Below are 19,861 nucleotides of genomic sequence, written 5' to 3'. Positions count from 1 at the left end.
GTGGAACCACATACAGACAACCTCAAGCATTTTTCTGCCAGAGGGGCAAGATGATTGCAGGAAGAAAAAAGGTTATTGCACACTGAAGGAAACTCAGTGTACTATAGTTGGAAAGGAAAATGTTCCCCTGAAAATTCTGGGTGGACATAAAAATGAGTTCACTAATACTCCCATCCAAGTTCAAGATACTGGCAAAATATTTCTAGAATTATTTTTGCACTTGAAATAAATTAGAGAGGTCTCTGTGCTATAAAGCAATATATATACACCCAGGAATACAGGTGTGTATTAACACATACAGAACAATTTTGTAACATAAAGAAAAACCAGTCCAGCTTGAGAGGAACATCCTGCTGTGTCAGTCTGACAGATGCACTCACCAATATAAGAGCAAGGTATATAAATTTTAAAATAACCAAGGGGCAGTAAAGGCAGGGGTCAGTGAAGATACAGAGAGATCCGTCAGCTGAGTCGCCAGCTGGAATTCAGGCTGTTTCTGACATGAGCTTTCCTTGGCCTAATTTTTTCTAATTTTTTTTTTTTTTTTTCTTTTGTGTGTGTGTCTGTGTTATTTTATTTGCTTGTTTTTCTCCAGAAACGTAATGGCAATGTGGGCAAGACTGTCTTTGAGTACAGAACACAGAACGTGGCACGCTTACCCATCATAGACATTGCAGCGGTGGACGTTGGCAGCACTGAGCAGGAGTTTGGAATTGAGATTGGGCCAGTTTGCTTTGTGTAAGAGGAAGGGGGCAAATTAACACACCAGCCAGCAACAATTAAACACGTGGACTTAGACTGATTGAAGTTAATCCTGAGACTCTTGAAGTAATGGCTGATACTGGATCAGCATTGTATATACAGTCCTTTCTAAACGCCCAGCCTCCTCCTGAATATTTATTTTAGGTGCAAACCTTCCGTTTTTAGGACAGCAGTACAGTTTTAAGAGGATTGATGACCACCTTTAAAAAGTAATATGAATCTTTTTCCTCGCTTTTGTTTCAAAATAATTTGAAATTTTACAGGTATTCAAAATAGATAGTTTTTATGTGGGACTATGTAAATCTCTAAGGTTTATTTCTTTTGCTTGGATGCATACTGAATAACAGAAAAGTAGAGCACTTTTGGGAACCTTTGGCTATGTTTTACTCAGATCTATTCCCCTGACCCCAGTTTGTCTTCCCGTGGTTCCTTCCAGTAAAATAGCCATTAATAGAAATCTATGTCTCTTGTAGAAAAAAAACACCTCTGGGGGCAAGATAATCTTAATTTGGCATTGTCTTTCCTGCACTTTCCTGTTTACTACTCTGCTCAGAAGAGTACTACTCCATAGCCATGATTAATTTATGAAGTAAAAATACTATTGGGGTAAAGAAGAGCTTTCAGTAGGGGTGTCCCAAATCTTAAATTTTCAGGCCAGACTTCACTTCTCACAACATTATCTCTGTAATTGTATTAAATTCTCCTTAATCTTCAAAAATACATCTGAAACCCACAATCTTTGTTGATTTTTTCAATACTTGCCCATCTAAGCCATTGCATATTAAATTATCCAGATGTCTTATAAAGAGTGCCAGTTCATGTATGTTGCAAATTGTTCACCATGTATGCCAGACCAATTGCTAATAAAGAGAAAAATTTTAGAAATTCAGTGTTGTTAGCTGACATCCAGACATGCATCACCAATAATGTGACTTGCTGACCTTGAGCTTTCAAGGCATGAAAGTTCCACCATTTCTTAGCATGAGCTACCTCATCTCTGGAAGTTGGGATGCATTTAATATTCCTATTTTTATTTTATATATTAAGAGGTGCTGCGCTTCTGTTGTTACCTTGAGCAAGGAGATAGGCAGGGCAAAAACAACAACAAAAAATGATGGTGCTAAATAACTCTGCAGAAGGCTGATGAAATAAAGATGCCTGCTGTCAATGTCATTTCCAGAGCTTAGGTTTACAGTGTTTGAGAGAACAATGTTACAGTGCATTTATTTGTTGGTCATGCAGTATATAGAATGTTTTGTGCCACTGACATGCTTTATTTTGTAAAGCACGTGGGTACAAACTTAGTTTTCTTGTTTCTTTATTGCATCTGTGCTCTCCACATTTTTTTTTTGTTTGTTCCTTAAAAAAAAAAAAAAATAAAATAAAATAAACAGCTGGGGCCATCCCTAAAGAAAGTCATGCACATAGCTTTATTCATGTATCTTTGCAAAGCATTTAATTAAATTCATGCTTCTTGCTATGCAAGTGGTTTCCTTTTTGTAGAATTCCTTCCACTGTGTCCCACAGGAGTTCATTTTCCAGAAGAAGAAAAAGACAAGTCTTTAACTTTTGTTGCTATTTGAATTATCATTTGCAGTGAATTCTCTGAAATGTTTTAGACATAGGAGTATAAAGGTAATTTGAGTAATGCCCTCTTTTTTTTTTTTTTTACAAGATAGGTGTCAGTTTGTATGAAGTGATCACCAGCAGTCCTCCTAAAGCTACTTGACTGTTATTTGAGATGCCAGAGAAAGAGAATTTTTATTCAGGACTTTAATAAAATGTGACATAGCCAGTTCCCAGTGTCAATGTAAGTTGTTGCTGATAGAAAAGTTTTTGGACAAGCCATAATGTAGCAAAGAAGGCAAAAATTCATGTTCCATTTGGCTGGGAACTGGTAAGTTCCCAGGTTCATGCTGATGTTATCAGGTTGCTTTTATTACTCAGGCAGAAACTCTGTCATTTCTTTTTGATTAACACAGAATAGTTTCTGTAAGTATGTGTGTAAATACAGAGTTATTTTACTGGATCCTTGGGAGGCTTTTAGATAACATTAATTTTATTGAATAATCTGAGGTGTAGTGGCACACATTCATGCAAAGGTAGATGCTTTGGGGTTGTGACCATACCTCTACAGAAAACTTATCCAGGTGCACAAAATAAAAAGGATTTGGAGTATGGATTCAGGTATGAAAGTTATTTTTAATCTCTGATCTTCGTCATCAGATTAATATAAATATTTTGTGATGCTGTTAAAGGAGAAGAGTATTTCATTATTAAGGGTATACTTATTTTTTTGGATTTTCAGGTCTCTCTTTGCATCTCTATCTCCATATGAAGCAGGCTGGGTGCCTTGAGCACTGATAAAGGTTCATTTGAAGTGTGAGCTTCCAGGCCACCTCAGTAGTGAACTGAGTCTCTGTACTCCATGTGGCTGGACATGCTTTTTTAACCTTCCCTTGGCTATGTTTATAGCATGCATGCATATTACATCTCTTTCCCTGTCTAAGAATTCCTCAAATTATTGTAGAATCCTTTCAACCAGACAAAAAAAAGGTGGTGGAAATTTTCAGTGGTTTACCTCTTACCCAGGCAACGTGGCACAGCCTCGTGGACATTCAGCTTTGATTTCATTGATTTAGAACAAATGAGCTGATAAATTGCAAAAGGCTGATTAATTTGAAAAGCAGCAGAAAGCAAATATCAGCTGCTTGACATTTAGTGCAGCTCTGTGTTTATTGCAAATGACCTCAGTTGAAAAGGCACTTTAGAGTGGTATCACTGATATCAGAGGCTGCATTTAAATTAAGAGTTTGTTATTCTATTTTTTCCATAACTTCCTTGACCTCAGTGAGAAATGAACCCCAGGACTGCCAGGAGCTGGCACCTTCTCTCCTGGTTTCTCAAATCCAGGAGTGCAGTGGCAACACAGAAGTCTCATCTAGAAGGTGAAAGTCTGTTATTGACTGCTCATCATTTTGGCACTTTATTTTACATCAGTGGTGAGCTGATGATACTGTAGTTTAGCTTTAACTTTTAGAAAAAGACATTTGGATTTGTTTGTGATTTGATTTTAACCAACTCACCCAGATTTACTTGTTCTGAAGGTGCTTGTATCATCCCTGTTTATTTTTATCCCTGTGCCACTGAATTAGAGAAAGAAAACAGATTTTGTATGTAATTACACAGCTGATAGAGACTTGGATAAATGTGAAAGGCAACAGCTTTGGTCTGTAGGGCTATGGGGGTTTATTTAGCATTAATTATTCACCTTCATGATTTGGGTTTTAAACAGCTGTCTAGCAGAATCATTTTGGATTTCTTTTTTTTTTTTTTTTTTTTTTTTACAGTGTATTTTATCTGTGGATTCCTCTCAAGTTAAAACTTTGAAAGAATATGTTCTTGCTGAGGGAGAAAAAAAATCTCAGTGGGCCTTGGAGGCTCTGATTAATGTTGCCAGAAATAAAAAAATTTATCTGCTAGCAGAATGGACAAAGAATTGAGGTTGAAGTGTTTGTTGCTGAACACATCCCTGTTTTGGTACTGACTGGTTTTAGTGATCTTTCACCTTTATATTAAATACCTTAGATTTTAAAGGACTTTAGTAATAACTTCTCCAAGGTTTTTTCTCTTATTCCTGCTTGATGTTTTCTCTTAATTGACTTCGATCAGAAAGAGATGCAGAGGAGAGACCTGATCACAGTGCCAGAGTTTATCAGCCACATCAGTTAAACGTGCCCAGTGGTTTAACTAATTTAGTACTTTGTGTTTAGGCTGAATGTTTGCTCTTTTGAAAGGCTGGTGGAGCACCTGAAAATGCATCTTCTCCCCCCTCCTTCCACACACTCCCCTTTTCCTTCCCCTGCTCCTCTCCAGCTCAGTGGTTATTCTCTTGTCTGGTCAAATCCCATGGGTCAAATCCCCCTCCAACTCCTTTGCTTAGGTGTCAGTTTCCTTCCAGATACCAGGAATACTCAGCTCTGAAACTTTGAGTGCTACAAAAATTCTGCACAGTCACAGCAGGAGAATGCATCAAGCAGCACAGAAATGCAAGAAGGGAAAATTATATAATTATATATAATTATATAATTGCTGCATCACAGCTAGAAACAACACAACCAAAGTGTACAGGACACAGCAGAGGAGAATGAGGAAGGGGTTTTGTCCCCTGTGAAGAGTCAAAAATGAGCTAAGAGGAAAATTATTGTTTTTCATATTACTGTAGGTAAGTGCCCCTAAGGGGTTTTTTTATGTTGGGTAACTGACTGAGGTTGAGCAAAGTAATTATTGGGCTGATAAACACTTTCAGAAGCTATAGATGTGTGAATATTTTTTTTTTTTTTCCTCAGGAAATGAAAGCTATAGTGAAGGTTGGATCCTTGCTAGGCAATTGATGTTGCTGAGAGAGAATATTTATAATAGGATTATAACAGGATCCCAGGAGGGCAGAGTAAAACAATTGCAAAAAGAAAACCAAAACTAAATCATAGAATGGTTTGGGCTGGAAGGAACCTTAAGGATCATCCAGTTCCCACCCCCCTTGTGTGGGCAGGGACACCTCCACCAGACCAGGTGGCTTTATGTCCTGGACTGTAAATGGAAATGTAGAAGTTGTAAGAGAAGAGATTTCTTGCAAGTAAGCAAATACCATACAGCAAATAAGGTAAAAGTTGTTATATAGGGCAACAACAATGTGTTACTAAAAAATATCACAAGAGGTGAAAGAAAACGAGCAGTCCAAGAGCTGAAATAGAAATACCAAAGAAACCATGAACACATAGACCCAGACTGCTACCTATTTAATTGCTTAGCTTCTCTCTCTTTTTTTTTTTTTTTTTTCTTTTTTTTTTTTTCAGCAAGGAGAGCTGCACATAGTTAGCCAGCTTCTAAAAGAGATGCCCAGTAGCTGCTCAGATTCAGAAAGCATCACCACCCCATTACAAGCAAATTTTTGCAAACTCACCACGGAGGTGAAGAGACAAAGTCACTGAAGGGCTTGGCTCTTGCCAGGAGCTGTCTCAGGGTGGTTGCCTCCAAAAGGGGAGGTTGCTGAAGCCAAGCTGCTCACCCTGTGCTCACTAAGGGGTGGGAGATGCTGCTTTTGGGGTTTTTAAAGCAGTGCCTGGTGCCACTCAGCTGTTAGATGTAATGGCCATGGGGGGAGGTTGTGGAAGTGCCTCCCAGGTGTTCAGAAATTGTTTCCCATCAGGGCCTAATCAGGTTGCAGGTTTTTTCCTCTTGGGGTTTGCTGGATTGTTGTCATGTTCTGTGTGCTTTAAACATGATTTGCATCAAGAGAGCAGAAAGTAGGTGTTGGAATAGTCCCTGTGCCACAGCCAAAAGTCAGGGAGGACACCTTCACCAGAAGAAAAAAGGTCTCCTGTCCCTCAAAAGAGCTACAGCTTTAGGTGCTAACCTGCAATTCACCTGACAGGTAATGGTCCAAGGAGTATTTAAATCTAAGTTAATGATATCTTAAAGCCATTGGCATGGTCTAGGAAGATCCTTTGAGCTGGGGTTTTGTGGGTGAGTGATTGTTTTGGGTTTTTTTGTGTATTTCTTAGTTCCTTCTCTGGTTTTCCTCAGAGGCAGAGCAGTGTGGTGCCATGAAGTGCCTGGGGAACAAATGACTGAATGTGGGTCAGAAAGAGAAATGCCTTTTATCAGGCAGTCTGACTGCTATGTGGGCAACTTCTTTCCTTGTTTCTCCATGTCTTTTCAGCTTCCTGCCTCTCTTTCAGCCAGGAGGCCTACAGTATTTTTTTTTTTTCTTTTTTGCCACAGCAGTTAACATTTTCTATGCCAGAGGAAGCTGCATTTGAATCTGTACCTAAAATTCCACTTAGGGCTTGAAAGCAGAGTGGTTTTACACTGCTTTGAAAGACCTCAGTTGGTTACCTGTGCAAAAGGGGGGGATTCCCAGGAGTGCTGTAGTTGATGTACTTGATGTGCTGCTCTGTAACAATAATGGTGGTGCTAGCCTGGAACTCAGATATAATGTATATTTTTTTATATATTTTTTTTTAATTTTGACTTAATAAATACTATACTATAATAACTTCATAATATTATATGCTATAACATATAATATATTTGTTATATATTTTTATATATTATATAAATATATAAATTTAAATATATTTATATTTTATATCATATAATTATATAAAAGTATATATTATGTATTATATAATATATTATTGTAAATTATGGCTATAATATATTATAAATATAATAACTTGATAAATACTATATACTTGATAAATTATTGGTGCTATTCTTTTATGTGGCATAGAGTAGAGTCATGCCCACCTTGATATTGCATTTCTGCTCTTAAGGTCTGCCCAGACCCTCCCTATTTTGGTTCTCCCTGAGCACCTACAAATTCCATAGTGCCAGAGCAGGGCACCACAATCTGGTGAGGTTCCTTAAAAGAAAAAACCAAAACCACCAGCATTTCTCTGCCCAATTTTCCTGCTTGCTCCAACCTAGGAAGTATTCTTAGGGGGTGCAGGCACCATAATCATCACTGGGCTGAAGCTCAAGCTTTAATGGTGATTGCATATTCTTGAATTTTTGCTATCAGCTGGGGCTGAATGAGTTTGTGGTGCCAATGGCCATAAAAATATATCAGGATGCTTCCCTTGTCAGCTACATCAAGCTGCCTGCACTAGAGGAGACCCTGAGGCCAGTTCTCCAGCCAAGGTTTCCTTCATTATCTCAGAGAAATCAGTTACAGTGGTGCCAGAGTTGTGTCCTGCCTGGCCAAGTTGTTTGAGGAAAAGAAGAGATACAAAATAGTAAAACAAATTTTAAGAAAGTCAGTTTTATGAAACAACAAGGAATTTTATTAAGATATTTTATTATGTGTCTCTGTAAGGAGTAGACCAACGACCATATAAAAGCTTACAAAGATGGTTAACCTTCAACACTATAAATGTGTTAATGTGACAGAAGTAGTTCACAATTTTGCTTCTTTATTGACTTTTACAGAGTGAAGGGAGAAAGTTCTCAGCTATGACATTCCAATGATCATCTTTGCCAGGAGACATTTACAATTGCTTTTAATCCTTTACCTCTTTTTATTTTATTTTATTTTTTTTTTTAAGCAAGTCAATAACCCTGACTTGCAGAGTTAGGAGTGAAAAATACATTTAGCACCATCATATTAATCTTTTACACTTCCCTAATTTTAGTGGTCTTGACCAGCAATGACAGGAAAGTAGAGAAGCACCTTTGATAACAGAATACAATCCAACAAGAAAATTATGGTGACTACTGACATGAAGGTATTAAACTGTGAGTATGCACTGTACTACTTTCACAGCTAATCAGTACAGAAATAGACAGTTTTGTACCAAATTGTTCCACTGACTGGGTTTTTGGCAGATTTGTTTGATGTTTGGTTTGACTCATCAGACACATCCCAGTTTCTGTCCGTGTTGAGGTAGTTGAAACAGGGAGCACTTCTGAGCTTTATGGACTGCATCTCAGAAAGAAGGGTAAACTTTGGTACTGGGAGCAATCAGTGCTTGGGAACTTGGCTAACATTCAACTAATAGAACACAGTGTTGTTTTATTAAGTGTTGAAGTTGTATTAATAGCACCACGGAGACATGTTTTGAAGATGGAATTTGGTAAAAAAAAAATAGAGCAAAAAAAAAAATTAAAAGCATTTTTACTGTACTTTGTGTAATAGCGAAAAAAAAAAAAATATAACCCTTGATATCAAATTGATTTTTTTTCCCCCAGAAATTTTGTTAATAAATAACTGGGATACAGATGGTCACCTGTACTAGCTGACAAGGCTAAAACAAAGGAGCACAGTTGGAGTGTGAATCTGTTTGCTGGGGTTTCAGAAAGAGCAGGTTCTTTGGTTTATAAGAAGCAGACCGGGCCAACGTCCACACCAAACTCCTGATCAGGACCACCAATATCCAGAGGTGCAATATCAACCACGGGCAACCTCATTGTCTTGCGTGTTTTGTATTCAAAGACTGTTTTACCCCATTCACCAGTGTGTTTCTGTGAAGGAAAAAAGAAGAGAAAAAAACAACAAACCAAAACCCAACACGTTAGAGACATCCACATTGGGCTACGTGAAGGTCACCCTACACTTGAGTAAATTGCAGCCTTGCTCTTCCCATTTTAAAGGTGTTCCCTCCACATTGTGAAAACCTCTGTAGAAAGGAACATGAGGGCAAACTCCTTGCATGTCTGGACCTTCCAGGTGAGGTCTTGTGGGGGGTTTTGCTCAACTGAGAGGGTTAACCCACCAGTCCTCTTAGTTTTAGAGTTGGCCCTGGATGGGATCAAAACTCATTCCCTGGGATTTCACTGTATGACTGTATCAGCCTCTAACTGTGGCTCCAAAGCCAGGAGGTACCCGTGCAGCTCTTCCTTTGCTGTGGGTTGAGTCCTCTCAAGAGGGGAAAGATTTCTTAAACTGCCATACTTAAGGTCTTGTTTACTTACAGAGCAGCCATCTTCCAGAACAGCGTATGTGAACTTGCTGTTTCCTTCAGCCTTGATCTCACTTTCCGTGGAGCTCATCAGTTTCAGAGCTTTTTTAACATTCCCACTGGCATGGTCCAGGTAGGCAATGCTGTTCTTGCAGTGGTAGGTGATGTTCTGGGAGGCACGGCTGGAGAGGATGCGGAGGAAGGACAGCTGGACTTCTGAGACATCCTCTGGAAGGTCAGGATCTCCATAGCTGAACTGGAGAGCACAAAGCAACAGTTTTTATTTAATCACCTCTAAAGAGAGTCCAACTCGTTACTATTTCACACACTAAAAGTTTAGCTTAGGTTGATTTCAAGATTATTTTTTAGATGTGTGCCAGCACAGTAGTTGTACTACCTTTCTTTTGGCTGTTAACTCTGGTAATTTCTTACCTGGAAGCCTCCATTCATAGATTCTCCAAACCAAACATGTTTTTTTCCACTGTTTTCACTGGTCCACCAGTTCTTCCTTGGCACAGTTCTGGGGTTAGCACTGAGGCATGTCTCACCAGTGTCCATATTGCAATATACTTTAATAGCATCCATCTTGCAGCCTTGGTTAGGATCAATCCAGTACTCTCCTAGTGTTAAAAAAAACCAACAAACCAACCCAGAAAACATGTTAAGGGGCTGAATGTATTTGGAGAAGGAGCTGACTGCATGGTTGGTGAAGCTAATTTCCATGCCAGATTCTTGAGCCAAATTAGGAAGCATATTTATTTAGACAGAAGAGAGGCCACAGAAAAATAAGATGATATTAAAATATACTGAGTTCATGTGAATAAGGGAGTATGACTGACATTTAAAAAAAATATAGAGAGCTTAGAGTGTCATGGGTGGTTTTTTCACCATCAAATTATTTAAACAAATGGTCATTTATAGGCATGTGAGAAGGATGTCCCTGCTTACTGCAGAGGGGTTGGACTTGATGAGCTTTAGAGGTCCCTTCCAACCCAAAGTGTTCTATGATTCAATGAGTGAAATTAAATTCTGTGTGTAAATGCACAGAAAGATAAAGTTTAAACCTTTTACTACATTTATCATCTTTATCATGAGATTTACTTTCAAAGAAAAAATAATCAAATTTTATAGCGAATATCAGCATTTAAATACTAAAGACAAAAACATTAAGCAAAAGAAAAAAATCAAGATGGTCTAAAATTAGTGAAAATAAAACCCTAACATACCACTCTTCAGCTCAGGATGGCAGAATTTCAGATCTCTGCAGTTCCGAGCTGGATTCTTCCGTGAGCCATCAGGACTGATGATGTTTTCTATCTGGTTGTTGATTGATTTCATTGTGGAGATGATGTCACCCAGATTGAGGTCACTTTCTTTTGGCTCATCTCGATATTCATACCCGTAGCCCACTGGACCTTTTTCACCAGCACCCAGGGCAGCTGCACCACCACCACAACATGGACCGGGAGGACCAGAAGGACCAGGAAGCCCAGGCTGACCTGGTGGGCCCTAAAAAAATAGAAAATTAGCAAAGTTAGCACTGAGTAGAGGTCACAGGCTATAAATAAAAGTCTGTGTGGGGCCTCATCATAAAAAATGAGAATTCTTGCATAAGCAATCAATTAATTTATTCATTAAATAATAGTACTTGCTATATATAAACATCTGCTAGACTTTACAGGTCTTTATTTTTCTAAAATTAGACTTTTTTTTTGTTCCTTTTGTTAAAGTTTAGCCCCAATAGTTAGATACATCCTACCACAAGTGCTGTCCACAAACTGCAGAATTTTCTAAGGGAAAGATTTAAATAAAGATTTAAATGGGACAGCACCCTGTGTTTCATAACTGATCCCTGAAGATTTGGTTTTTTGAGGGTGCACAAGTTACTTACTGCAGGGCCACTTTCACCTCTGTTACCACGGGGGCCAGGGGGACCAATTGGACCTGGGTAGCCACTTCTACCATCTTTTCCAGGTGGCCCAGATGGTCCTGGGGGACCCTAGAACAATATTGAGCACAAATAATATGGTCAAAATAGCTTACCAGATACTCTCAAGTTCAAACATACTTTCTGAGTATTTCTATGCAATTTATCAGGTGTCCTTCTTCAAGCTCTTGCCTATTAAGATGGACACTTAAAGAAATAATATATTTAAACAGTCTGAGCCTTCCTTCCAGTTATGCTAAGTAAAAAATTTGTCTTACCCTTGCACCTGAAGCTCCTGGACTTCCAATTGCACCTTGAGGACCCAGGGGACCCTATAAAGAAAAGTTAAGTGAGTCAGTCACACACCTTCCAGTAATATTTTCTGTTTAGCTGGAGGTACCTTGGGTAGGGACATTGAAACATCTTTGAGAGGATATGAAATTCTTCTTTATAAAGAGCTTATGTCAGGTATGAGAAAGAATGGTTGCCATTCTTTAACCAAAAAAAGTTATCATATCATCACTATATGAAAAAATAAGAGTAATGCAATAGCATCCAAAATACAGGATCCAAAATACATCCAAAATACATTCTGCCATCAACGAGCTTTGGATGGAACTTTATATTCATAAGAACAGAAAGCTCTAAGCTAAACATGCTGCACTTTACCATAAAATCATGTTACCAGTAAAATTATTTGAATAATTTGGTTATTTGCACTCATGGTTTTGAATGCATTAAAAAATTTGCTTTATGTATATGCACCACAAAGAGCTATGCTTAAAAAATTGTTAATCATCTTGTTATCAGAGTATAAGTGAGAATTTATCATCTGTTTTTTAACTCAGTTTATAAGTGTGTTGTTAAATAGGTTGGTATTGGTGGCATTTCTAGTTAACCCTTCCATCTTTTGCTACCATTGGAAGGGAACCAGGTGAATTTGGGGTCAGTTGTATGCTGAGTGCTATTAACAGCTCTTTTCAGTATAAATCCCACTTAAAATCTGTACTTGTCAGAGCTTCCTGGGGCATGCCTGACTATTGCCCTCTGATTCCTTTGGCCATCACAAACTGTTCAAAATGTTAATCCATGGTCACAGTTCAGTAGTTTACAGTTTGGTGCCCATTTTACCCTACTATTAATTACTGTAATTACAGCTTCCTCATGGATTTAGTTGTGTCTGTTACACTTTAATCAGGAATAGGATAAATAAATGAATGGGGAAAGTGTTTGTTGCAAGCAAAGGCAGACATGTAGCAGGAAGGGATTTTAGAAAACCCAGTTTTAGCTCCTAGCAGCTTCTTCCAGTTCTTTGACACTTCTCTCAGGATGGTTCAGAGAATCCAGACTTTTGAACACATTTGACAATCAAATTCACAAGTTCTTTAGAATTTGTTTTTCTTTTCTTGGTAATTTAGCTAAGGCTAACTAGTTCCCTGGGACAGAAGCCACAGGAACTAAAACCAGCTGCAATTCCCATCCTGATTCAAAATACTCACAGGAGGACCAGGAAGACCAGGGGTACCAGGAAATCCTCTATGACCCTTTATGCCATTGCTGCCTCTTTCACCAGTTTCACCCTTATCACCACGAGGACCTTGAGGACCCTTTAAGAGCAGATTCACAACAGAAGGGATACACAAAGAAATAAGAAAAATGCCCATATAAAGGGAAAAGGTGAATGTAAAGTATCACAAATGCTTTAATATGACTTACAGCAGGACCTCGAGCACCAGCAGGACCAGCAGAGCCAGGAGGGCCAGGTGGACCCTGTGACACAATAAGAATAAGAGGTCATGGATCACTTGGAGTTGACTAAAACACCTTTTTAATTCCAGGTAAATGGTGCTCAAAGGCAGCAGCTGCTGGAAACACACTACATCATCAGGAAGAATTCTGGTGATTGCTCTTTTCTATCAGTGTCAGTTTTAGCTGCTTGTAGGACTGATCCATACCACTGGAACCCTTCTTTGTTTTGGGGAGTGCTCAGTGCTCAAGGTGTGCTGGCATCAGCACTTCACAGAAATAACTTGAAGACTCTCAGAGTTACTCCCCTGGTTTCCATAAATAACATTGTTTGTGCTACATGAGCACCAGATGGGATGGAAATTAAGATAGAGCCTGGTGGGATGATGTGCTCTTTGGCATCCTAAGGAGTATGTGGATTTTGAGCTTCATTTATATAATTTTTAAGATGATAAACTGTGATGTGTTCCCCCTTGATATTCCTTCAGGAGCAAATTTATGATTTCTTTCAAAATTCCACTTCATTACAAGATGAAATGGACTTTGCATGGGGAAGGTATGTGAACAAGCAGTAAGCTTTTTATTTTGGTCTTACCTGAAATCCTCTTTCACCAGCCTTTCCAGGTGCTCCTGCGTTACCTGCAGGTCCTGGGTGACCAGGAGGTCCTGGAGGGCCAGGAGAGCCATTTTCACCACGGTCACCCTGCAGACAGTCACAGTTGACAGGAGAATAAATTTAATGTTTTTCAGAACTTCAGCCTAAAAGGTATATTCAGCGAAGCCAAAGAGATTCAAGGAATAAATTAGGTTGCACAGCAGCACCTACATACGTTGTCACCTCTACATAATATTTATTTGGCCATCTAAAGATATTGGTCACTCCTTACTTTGCCTCCTGGGGATCCATCACGTCCAGGCAATCCATCTGAGCCAGGGTTACCCTGGAAAAGAAGAGTGGTAGAGTTTGTTCATAACCTGGGTGACAAATAGATAGCTCTCCAGTAAGTTTAAATAATGCTTGAGGAAGAAAATCTTCTAGAAGGAAAAGTTCCTGGAGGTGGAGGGGCCCATAAAAGATCTATCAGACCTGCACTATTTTGTGGCTGTGCAGGCAGGGCAGCCTCTTGCTCAGTTCCCAGTGAGACAGAGACAGAGTCCACAGGTAGTGGTGCAGCAGAGCCTGCAGGCTACACCACCTGAGGTGTGGAACCTCATCAAGTCCAGCAAGACCAAGTGCCAGGTCCTGCATCTGGGTCAGGGCAATCCCAAACACTGGTGGAGTCTGGGCAGTGCCTGGCTTGAGAGCCAGGAAAAGGACTTGGGGGTGCTGGGGGATGAGAAGCTCAACATGAACCATCAGTGTACACCTGCAGCCCAGAAAGCCAAGCTCGTCCTGGGCCAGCAGGTCAAGGGAGGGGATTTTCCCCCTCTACTCTGCTCTTGTGAGACCCCACCTGGAGGACTGTGTCCAGTTCTGGAGCCCCTATTACAAGAAAAACATGGAAGTGCTGGAATGTGTCCAGAGAAGGGCCAGGAGGATGCTCAGAGGGCTGGAGCAGCTCTGCTGTGAGGACAGACTGAGAGAGTTGGGGTTGTTCAGTCTGGAGAGGAGAAGGCTCTGAGGAGACCTTGTTGTGGCCTTCCAGTATCTGAAGGGGCTACAAGGAAGCTGGGGAGGGACACTTTGGGATCTTGGGTATTGGTAGGACCAGGGGGAATGGGTTAAAACTAGAGGAGGGTAGATTCAGATAAGACATTAGGAAAAAGTTTTTCACCATGAGGGTGGTGAGACCCTGGCACAGGTTGCCCAAGGAGCTGGTTGAAGGCCCATCCCTGGAAGTTTTTAAGGGCAGGCTGGACAGGGCTCTGAGAAACGTGATCTGGTGGGAGGTTCTGATCCATGGCAGGGGGGTTGGACATAGATGATCTTTAAAGTCCCTTCCAACCCTGACAATTCTATGATTCTATGCCATCTGCTCAGGCCCTGGTGCATCAGGCACTTGAGGGATGCTTTGTGGACCTTAAAGCATTTTTAGTCCCTGAATCTCTGTTTGTAACTCAGAAGCCAGCAGGAAGGTGTAACACATCCACTCACATCTCTGCCAGGCTCTCCAGGTAAGCCTCTTTGTCCAATGGGACCCTGTGGACCAGGAGCACCACGTTCTCCTGGGATACCATTGGTGCCTGGTTTACCATCTTCACCCTGAATAAAAAAAAGGAAAGATTTAATTACAGGTAATGTACTTATGAAATACCATCAGAATCTCCATCTTTAATTAAATATACTGTGATTATGAAGGGGACCTAATCAGGTGACTGACTTGAGGAATTGGGAATACTCAAAATAAGAAAGCTTCAAACTTGCCCAGACTGATTTTTTTTCCTTTGGTAGTAATATTCATGCAAGACCACTGAACCCAAGGACCATTCCCTATGGTTTTGTTAACTAAGAAATAATAAATGGGGTGATCTTTCTATTCTTATGTGCCCCAAAATAACAACCAGAGAGGTTAACAGAAATAGCCTCACATCACCTTTTCTTGCTTTGTATTGTCTTACTGGTTTTGCTATCTCAAGAAGAGCTTATAGCCCAATGCCCTCTTTAGTTGGGTGAAACTGGTTATATACTGCTAATTAATCTGATCCAGGACTCTTGGTGATAAAGATTAAAAACAACCTCACATCCCACAGCTTCATTTTAAAGCCTGGTCTAAGGGATGTAAACAAGAATAAGTGTAAATTCTCTGCCTTCAGGACTAAAAATGCAACACATTCTTTTTTTTAAAACACAAAGGTGTCCTCATCAGCTGGGTTGGAGCTGAGGCTGTGCTGCAGTGGATGCACTCACCCTGGCACCTGCCACGCCAGGAGGGCCACTCGGGCCACGCAGCCCTGGCAAACCCGTGTTGCCCCGGCCACCAACGATGCCTTGAGGTCCTGGTTCTCCTGGTGCCCCCTGTTTGGGAAAAGGGCAAATCAGTAAATACAGAGGATCCTCAAATGTAACCCTTGCCAAGGAGCAGACTTGTCCCTTGCCGGATGTGTACTTACCCTTTCTCCTCTTGCACCTGGTGGCCCTTTTTCACCTGGTGGACCGGGCTCACCTCTTGTTCCTGCAGGTCCTGGACCACCAGGAGAACCAGAGCTACCAGGGGGTCCAGGAGGCCCATCCTTGCCAGCAGGTCCTGCATTACCAGGGGGACCTGGGCTACCCTAAAAGGAATTTTAAAGAGAAGAGCATGAGATGTGGTACATAACACAGTAGCAGACATTTATTTACTGCTCTTGGTCTTTCCTCATGGAAACCAACCAGCCCTGGTTCATTGCCTGAAGGTGGATTTAGGGTCCTCCTAAATCTCATGGACCCAAACAGCATCTGGACTTATGGAGACCTTACAGAGACAATCCTTTCATCTACCACTTTCAAACCTTTTATCTTTTTCTCCCTGCTGTCTGGACACAGGGTTTGCATAACACGACTCATGCCTGGTTGGGATGCTCAGTTTTTGTAATGCATCCCTCACAGGATACATGTTCCTCACCCAGGTCTCTGCCAGAAATTTGAAATAGTTGCAGACACCTCAAGGGTGGTGTTTTGGACACATGCAGAATGAAATGTCTTTCATTAAAACTCTTAGCTTAGCCAATCAATGGAAATAATTATGTCTTTCATTAAAACTCTTAGCTTAGCCAATCAATGGAAATAATTATGTCATCTTTAATAGCAGCTCAAAAAATTAAAAAAAAAAAAATCCCACTTTTTCTTTTTATTTAGCAATATTCTAATTTGCACCTGTCTGTCACTATAGGACAAAACCCAAACATCTGTTTATTCAAACATAAAAGTTTTTTACCTCATATCTCAGTTAACGTACAAGGCATAGCTTAATATTGATTTTAAACTAAAATCTATTATATTCTTTGTATTTTCTTAATTCTTAAATAACCAAAAATCAGAATCTTACTTTTACTATATAAATCAAAAGTAGGTTCATGTTGAACATACATGGATATTGTGAAACACCTTTTCTTCACACCCAGTGTATAAGATGCTGGGATGAGTTAATGCAGCAGCACACATTTTTATATTAGGAAACTGCAGACTCTTAGATCAAACTGAAGATATAGGCCATATAATAAAGGAGAAAAATTTCCCCAAGTATTTTTCTGAACTTCTCTGTTCTAAGATTTAATAATCTTTTTCCATTTTATTCTAGAGGCAACTAAAAAAAATTCTCAACAGTGATCTCCAAAATGTACTTTTGAGACTGTGTACAAGTTTAAGATACTTAACTGAATATTTGTTGCATCACCAAAGAGGAAGAGAGAAGACAGAATATCTACCACCAACAGAACTATTCAAGGATCTGATCCAGGAGAAGGACTCTACTAACTCTGATGGGCTTTGGAAAGCAAACCAGAACAGAAGGAGTATCAAGAGAGTAAGTGAATGAGTTGTTACTCCATGGGAAATAAGATTGTAAGCCCTCTTTTGCAGAAGTTTTTCCTAAATGCAAACACTATATTCAGGATGCTTTTGCTGATGTTACATTCATGTCAAGGTGCATGCAGCTTAATGCAGTTTAATATATTAATGTACATCCAAATGCATCCAGGAGATAAGAACAAAAGGAAAAGGAGATAGGACAACTTACATTGCTTCCAGGGGGACCAGGGAGACCACGAGCACCAGGGAAACCAGCAGCACCCTAAGAGAAATCAATACTTTTAGTTGTCATTTTCTGAAGGCATTGTCATTTTCCCAATTAATTGGAGTCTTCTGGAATCATCTGCACTTCTTCCAACTCAAATGCATGTAGCAGAATACATGACCAAATGGATTTTTATACAACAGCTGACTTGGAATTATATTTAGCTGTTGTATAAACCTAAATTAAATGTCCTGGGACTGAAGAAGTTCACAATTATTTTTTTTTAAATCTTCTTAATTATTTTTTGGGGGGGATGTCAGGTCTCATATGTTATCCAAAGCTGAGCTAATGGGCTCTGAGAAGCTTGGCAAAGATGGTATGTAAATTTACTAAGTGCTGAGATAAGTAATTTTATAGCTTTGGGTCATTGTGCCAAAAGTTATTTTTGCACCTTATATTAAAATGAATGTAGTCCAAATCACTGAACACCCAGAATTTAATTGCTCCTTCTGAAACACTTTAATTACTCTTGAACTGCAGACACTGAAGTCACTGAAGGTCTTGTTTTCCATTTACATCACATTTATTGCAACAGATCAGTCATTTATCAGTGACTAACTCAAAGAGATACTCACAGGGCCTCCAGGAGACCCACGTTCTCCTTTTGTTCCTTGGGGACCAGGTGGACCCTAGAGAGAAGGAAACAGATAAAGTGAATGATTTGATAAATAAATTAAAATCATAGGAAGTGCCATTGAGTTTCAGGCAGTTCAGATGCTTGCACTTTGAGTGCTTGCACCTTGAGGCTGAGGGAGAACTGAAGAAACCTCTTTATACAATGAGGAAAAGCCAAAACTTACTGGTGCACCAGGACCACCTTGTGGACCTGCAGCTCCAGGGGGTCCAGCCTCTCCTCTGAGACCAGGTGGGCCTCTCTCTCCTTTCCCACCAGGTTCTCCATTTTGGCCCTGTAGAAAAATTATAGTTACGTTATGAAAAAAAAAAAAAATAATAAAAAGAAAAGCCAATGATATCACTGCGAGGAGTGAACATCCTGATGTTCTTCTTCAGGGAATTTAAATATTAAATTAAATGTGAATTCAGTTGAACTCTATTGGTTTACCAGTGCACGAAGGGAAGGATACAGAAATGTTGCTCCATGTGTGACTGAGTACAGGAAGCAAATGAATCACAGAGTTGTTTAGGTTGGAAAAGACCTTTACCATCATCAAGTCCAACCATTAACCCAGCACTGCCAAGCCCTAAGCCATCTCCCTATCATGATGTCTTCTTGTGCTTCATTTATCCAGTATTTTTCTCACCAGTCAGCTAGATTTCAAAAGCCAGTAGCATTTTCTCTATATTTTAAATTGGTGCTTTCCCTTTTGATCATTTTCCCAATTAATTGGAGTCTTCTGGAATCATCTGCACTTCTTCTAACTCAAATGCATGTAGCAGGAATGTGTATTAAAGGGGTTACAGCAAACCTTTCTGAGAAGTGGATCAACTTAGAGACACGAAAACCTGATAATCACATTCAGTTCCTTTTGAGTATTTATACTTACTGGAGCTCCAGGGAAGCCAGCAGGCCCAGGAAGACCTTGTTCTCCTCGTTCACCCTGCAGAAAACAGCATGGAATGAGCAATGGGAGGTATTACACAGACAGTCTTCACCTTACAAGTTAGAGAATGCTCAAAGTTTTGTTTTCTCAGCCCTAGGAGGAAAAAAACCAAACAAACCACCCAAACAGTTGCTCCTGAGCTCTGTTCAGGAATGTCCTGGTTATCTGCTGATTACCTGAAGTGTGACAAAGCTCAGTTACACCTGTATAGACCCTCAGCACAATCTGTGCTGTTCCCCAGATCCTACTGAGCTCCAGACGAGCTGTTTTACCAGGTTAAAATGGAAATACAAGCATATGAATATTCTGAAAATTTACTTAACTGTAAGGCAAGATGGAAACAACCACTGCTCACACTTGCCCTGTCACTGCAGGCTTCTGACCCCTTTACAGTGTTGGAAACACTGGTTTTATGCAGTTCTTAACCCCTCTGAACCCCAAGGCTCAATAGGAGCCAAATATTCTTAGTTTATGTTGGACTCAAGCCCCAGGTGTTCCTGAATGTGTAGGGACAACACTGATGTCTGCACTGGGCAAGTTGTAGTGCAAGGGAAGGGCTGGCACTTACAGGACCACCACGGGAGCCCATTGGACCTGGGGCACCTGCTGGACCAGTCTCTCCCTGTAAGGAAGAAGGATGGTTACTGGGTGTTTGTCTTCTCCCCCTGTGGCAAACACCAGTGTGCCAGT

The 19,861-nt window shown here is 40.1% G+C and overlaps 2 protein-coding genes across 3 annotated transcripts in view; one reads left to right on the top strand and one right to left on the bottom strand.

Annotated features, from left to right (window-relative positions):
- COL5A2 (collagen type V alpha 2 chain) overlaps positions 1-2,247 on the top strand; it is a 157,938-nt gene extending 155,691 nt beyond the window's left edge. For both annotated transcript variants that reach the window (XM_071747792.1, XM_071747791.1), the window contains one exon: positions 596-2,247. In XM_071747792.1, the coding sequence (XP_071603893.1) occupies positions 596-742 (147 nt within the window). In that variant the 3' untranslated portion in view covers positions 743-2,247. The remainder of the gene's footprint in view (positions 1-595) is intronic.
- Positions 2,248-7,587: 5,340 nt separating this feature from the next.
- Positions 7,588-19,861, bottom strand: part of COL3A1 (collagen type III alpha 1 chain) — a 52,027-nt gene continuing 39,753 nt past the window's right edge. Inside the window, exons 34-51 of the mRNA XM_071747790.1 lie at positions 19,740-19,793; positions 19,115-19,168; positions 18,410-18,517; positions 18,185-18,238; positions 17,553-17,606; positions 15,949-16,110; positions 15,746-15,853; positions 14,993-15,100; positions 13,785-13,838; positions 13,493-13,600; positions 12,868-12,921; positions 12,651-12,758; positions 11,430-11,483; positions 11,116-11,223; positions 10,451-10,733; positions 9,657-9,844; positions 9,238-9,480; positions 7,588-8,787 (exon numbers count right to left, since the gene is read on the bottom strand). Coding sequence (XP_071603891.1) covers positions 8,641-8,787; positions 9,238-9,480; positions 9,657-9,844; positions 10,451-10,733; positions 11,116-11,223; positions 11,430-11,483; positions 12,651-12,758; positions 12,868-12,921; positions 13,493-13,600; positions 13,785-13,838; positions 14,993-15,100; positions 15,746-15,853; positions 15,949-16,110; positions 17,553-17,606; positions 18,185-18,238; positions 18,410-18,517; positions 19,115-19,168; positions 19,740-19,793 — 2,049 coding nt within the window. The 3' untranslated portion in view covers positions 7,588-8,640. The remainder of the gene's footprint in view (positions 8,788-9,237; positions 9,481-9,656; positions 9,845-10,450; positions 10,734-11,115; positions 11,224-11,429; positions 11,484-12,650; positions 12,759-12,867; positions 12,922-13,492; positions 13,601-13,784; positions 13,839-14,992; positions 15,101-15,745; positions 15,854-15,948; positions 16,111-17,552; positions 17,607-18,184; positions 18,239-18,409; positions 18,518-19,114; positions 19,169-19,739; positions 19,794-19,861) is intronic.

This window comes from Heliangelus exortis, chromosome 6, assembly GCF_036169615.1.
Source record: "Heliangelus exortis chromosome 6, bHelExo1.hap1, whole genome shotgun sequence".
In the NCBI taxonomy this organism is placed as follows: Eukaryota; Metazoa; Chordata; class Aves; order Apodiformes; family Trochilidae; genus Heliangelus; species Heliangelus exortis.
This window is presented reverse-complemented; position numbering and strand designations above follow the sequence as displayed.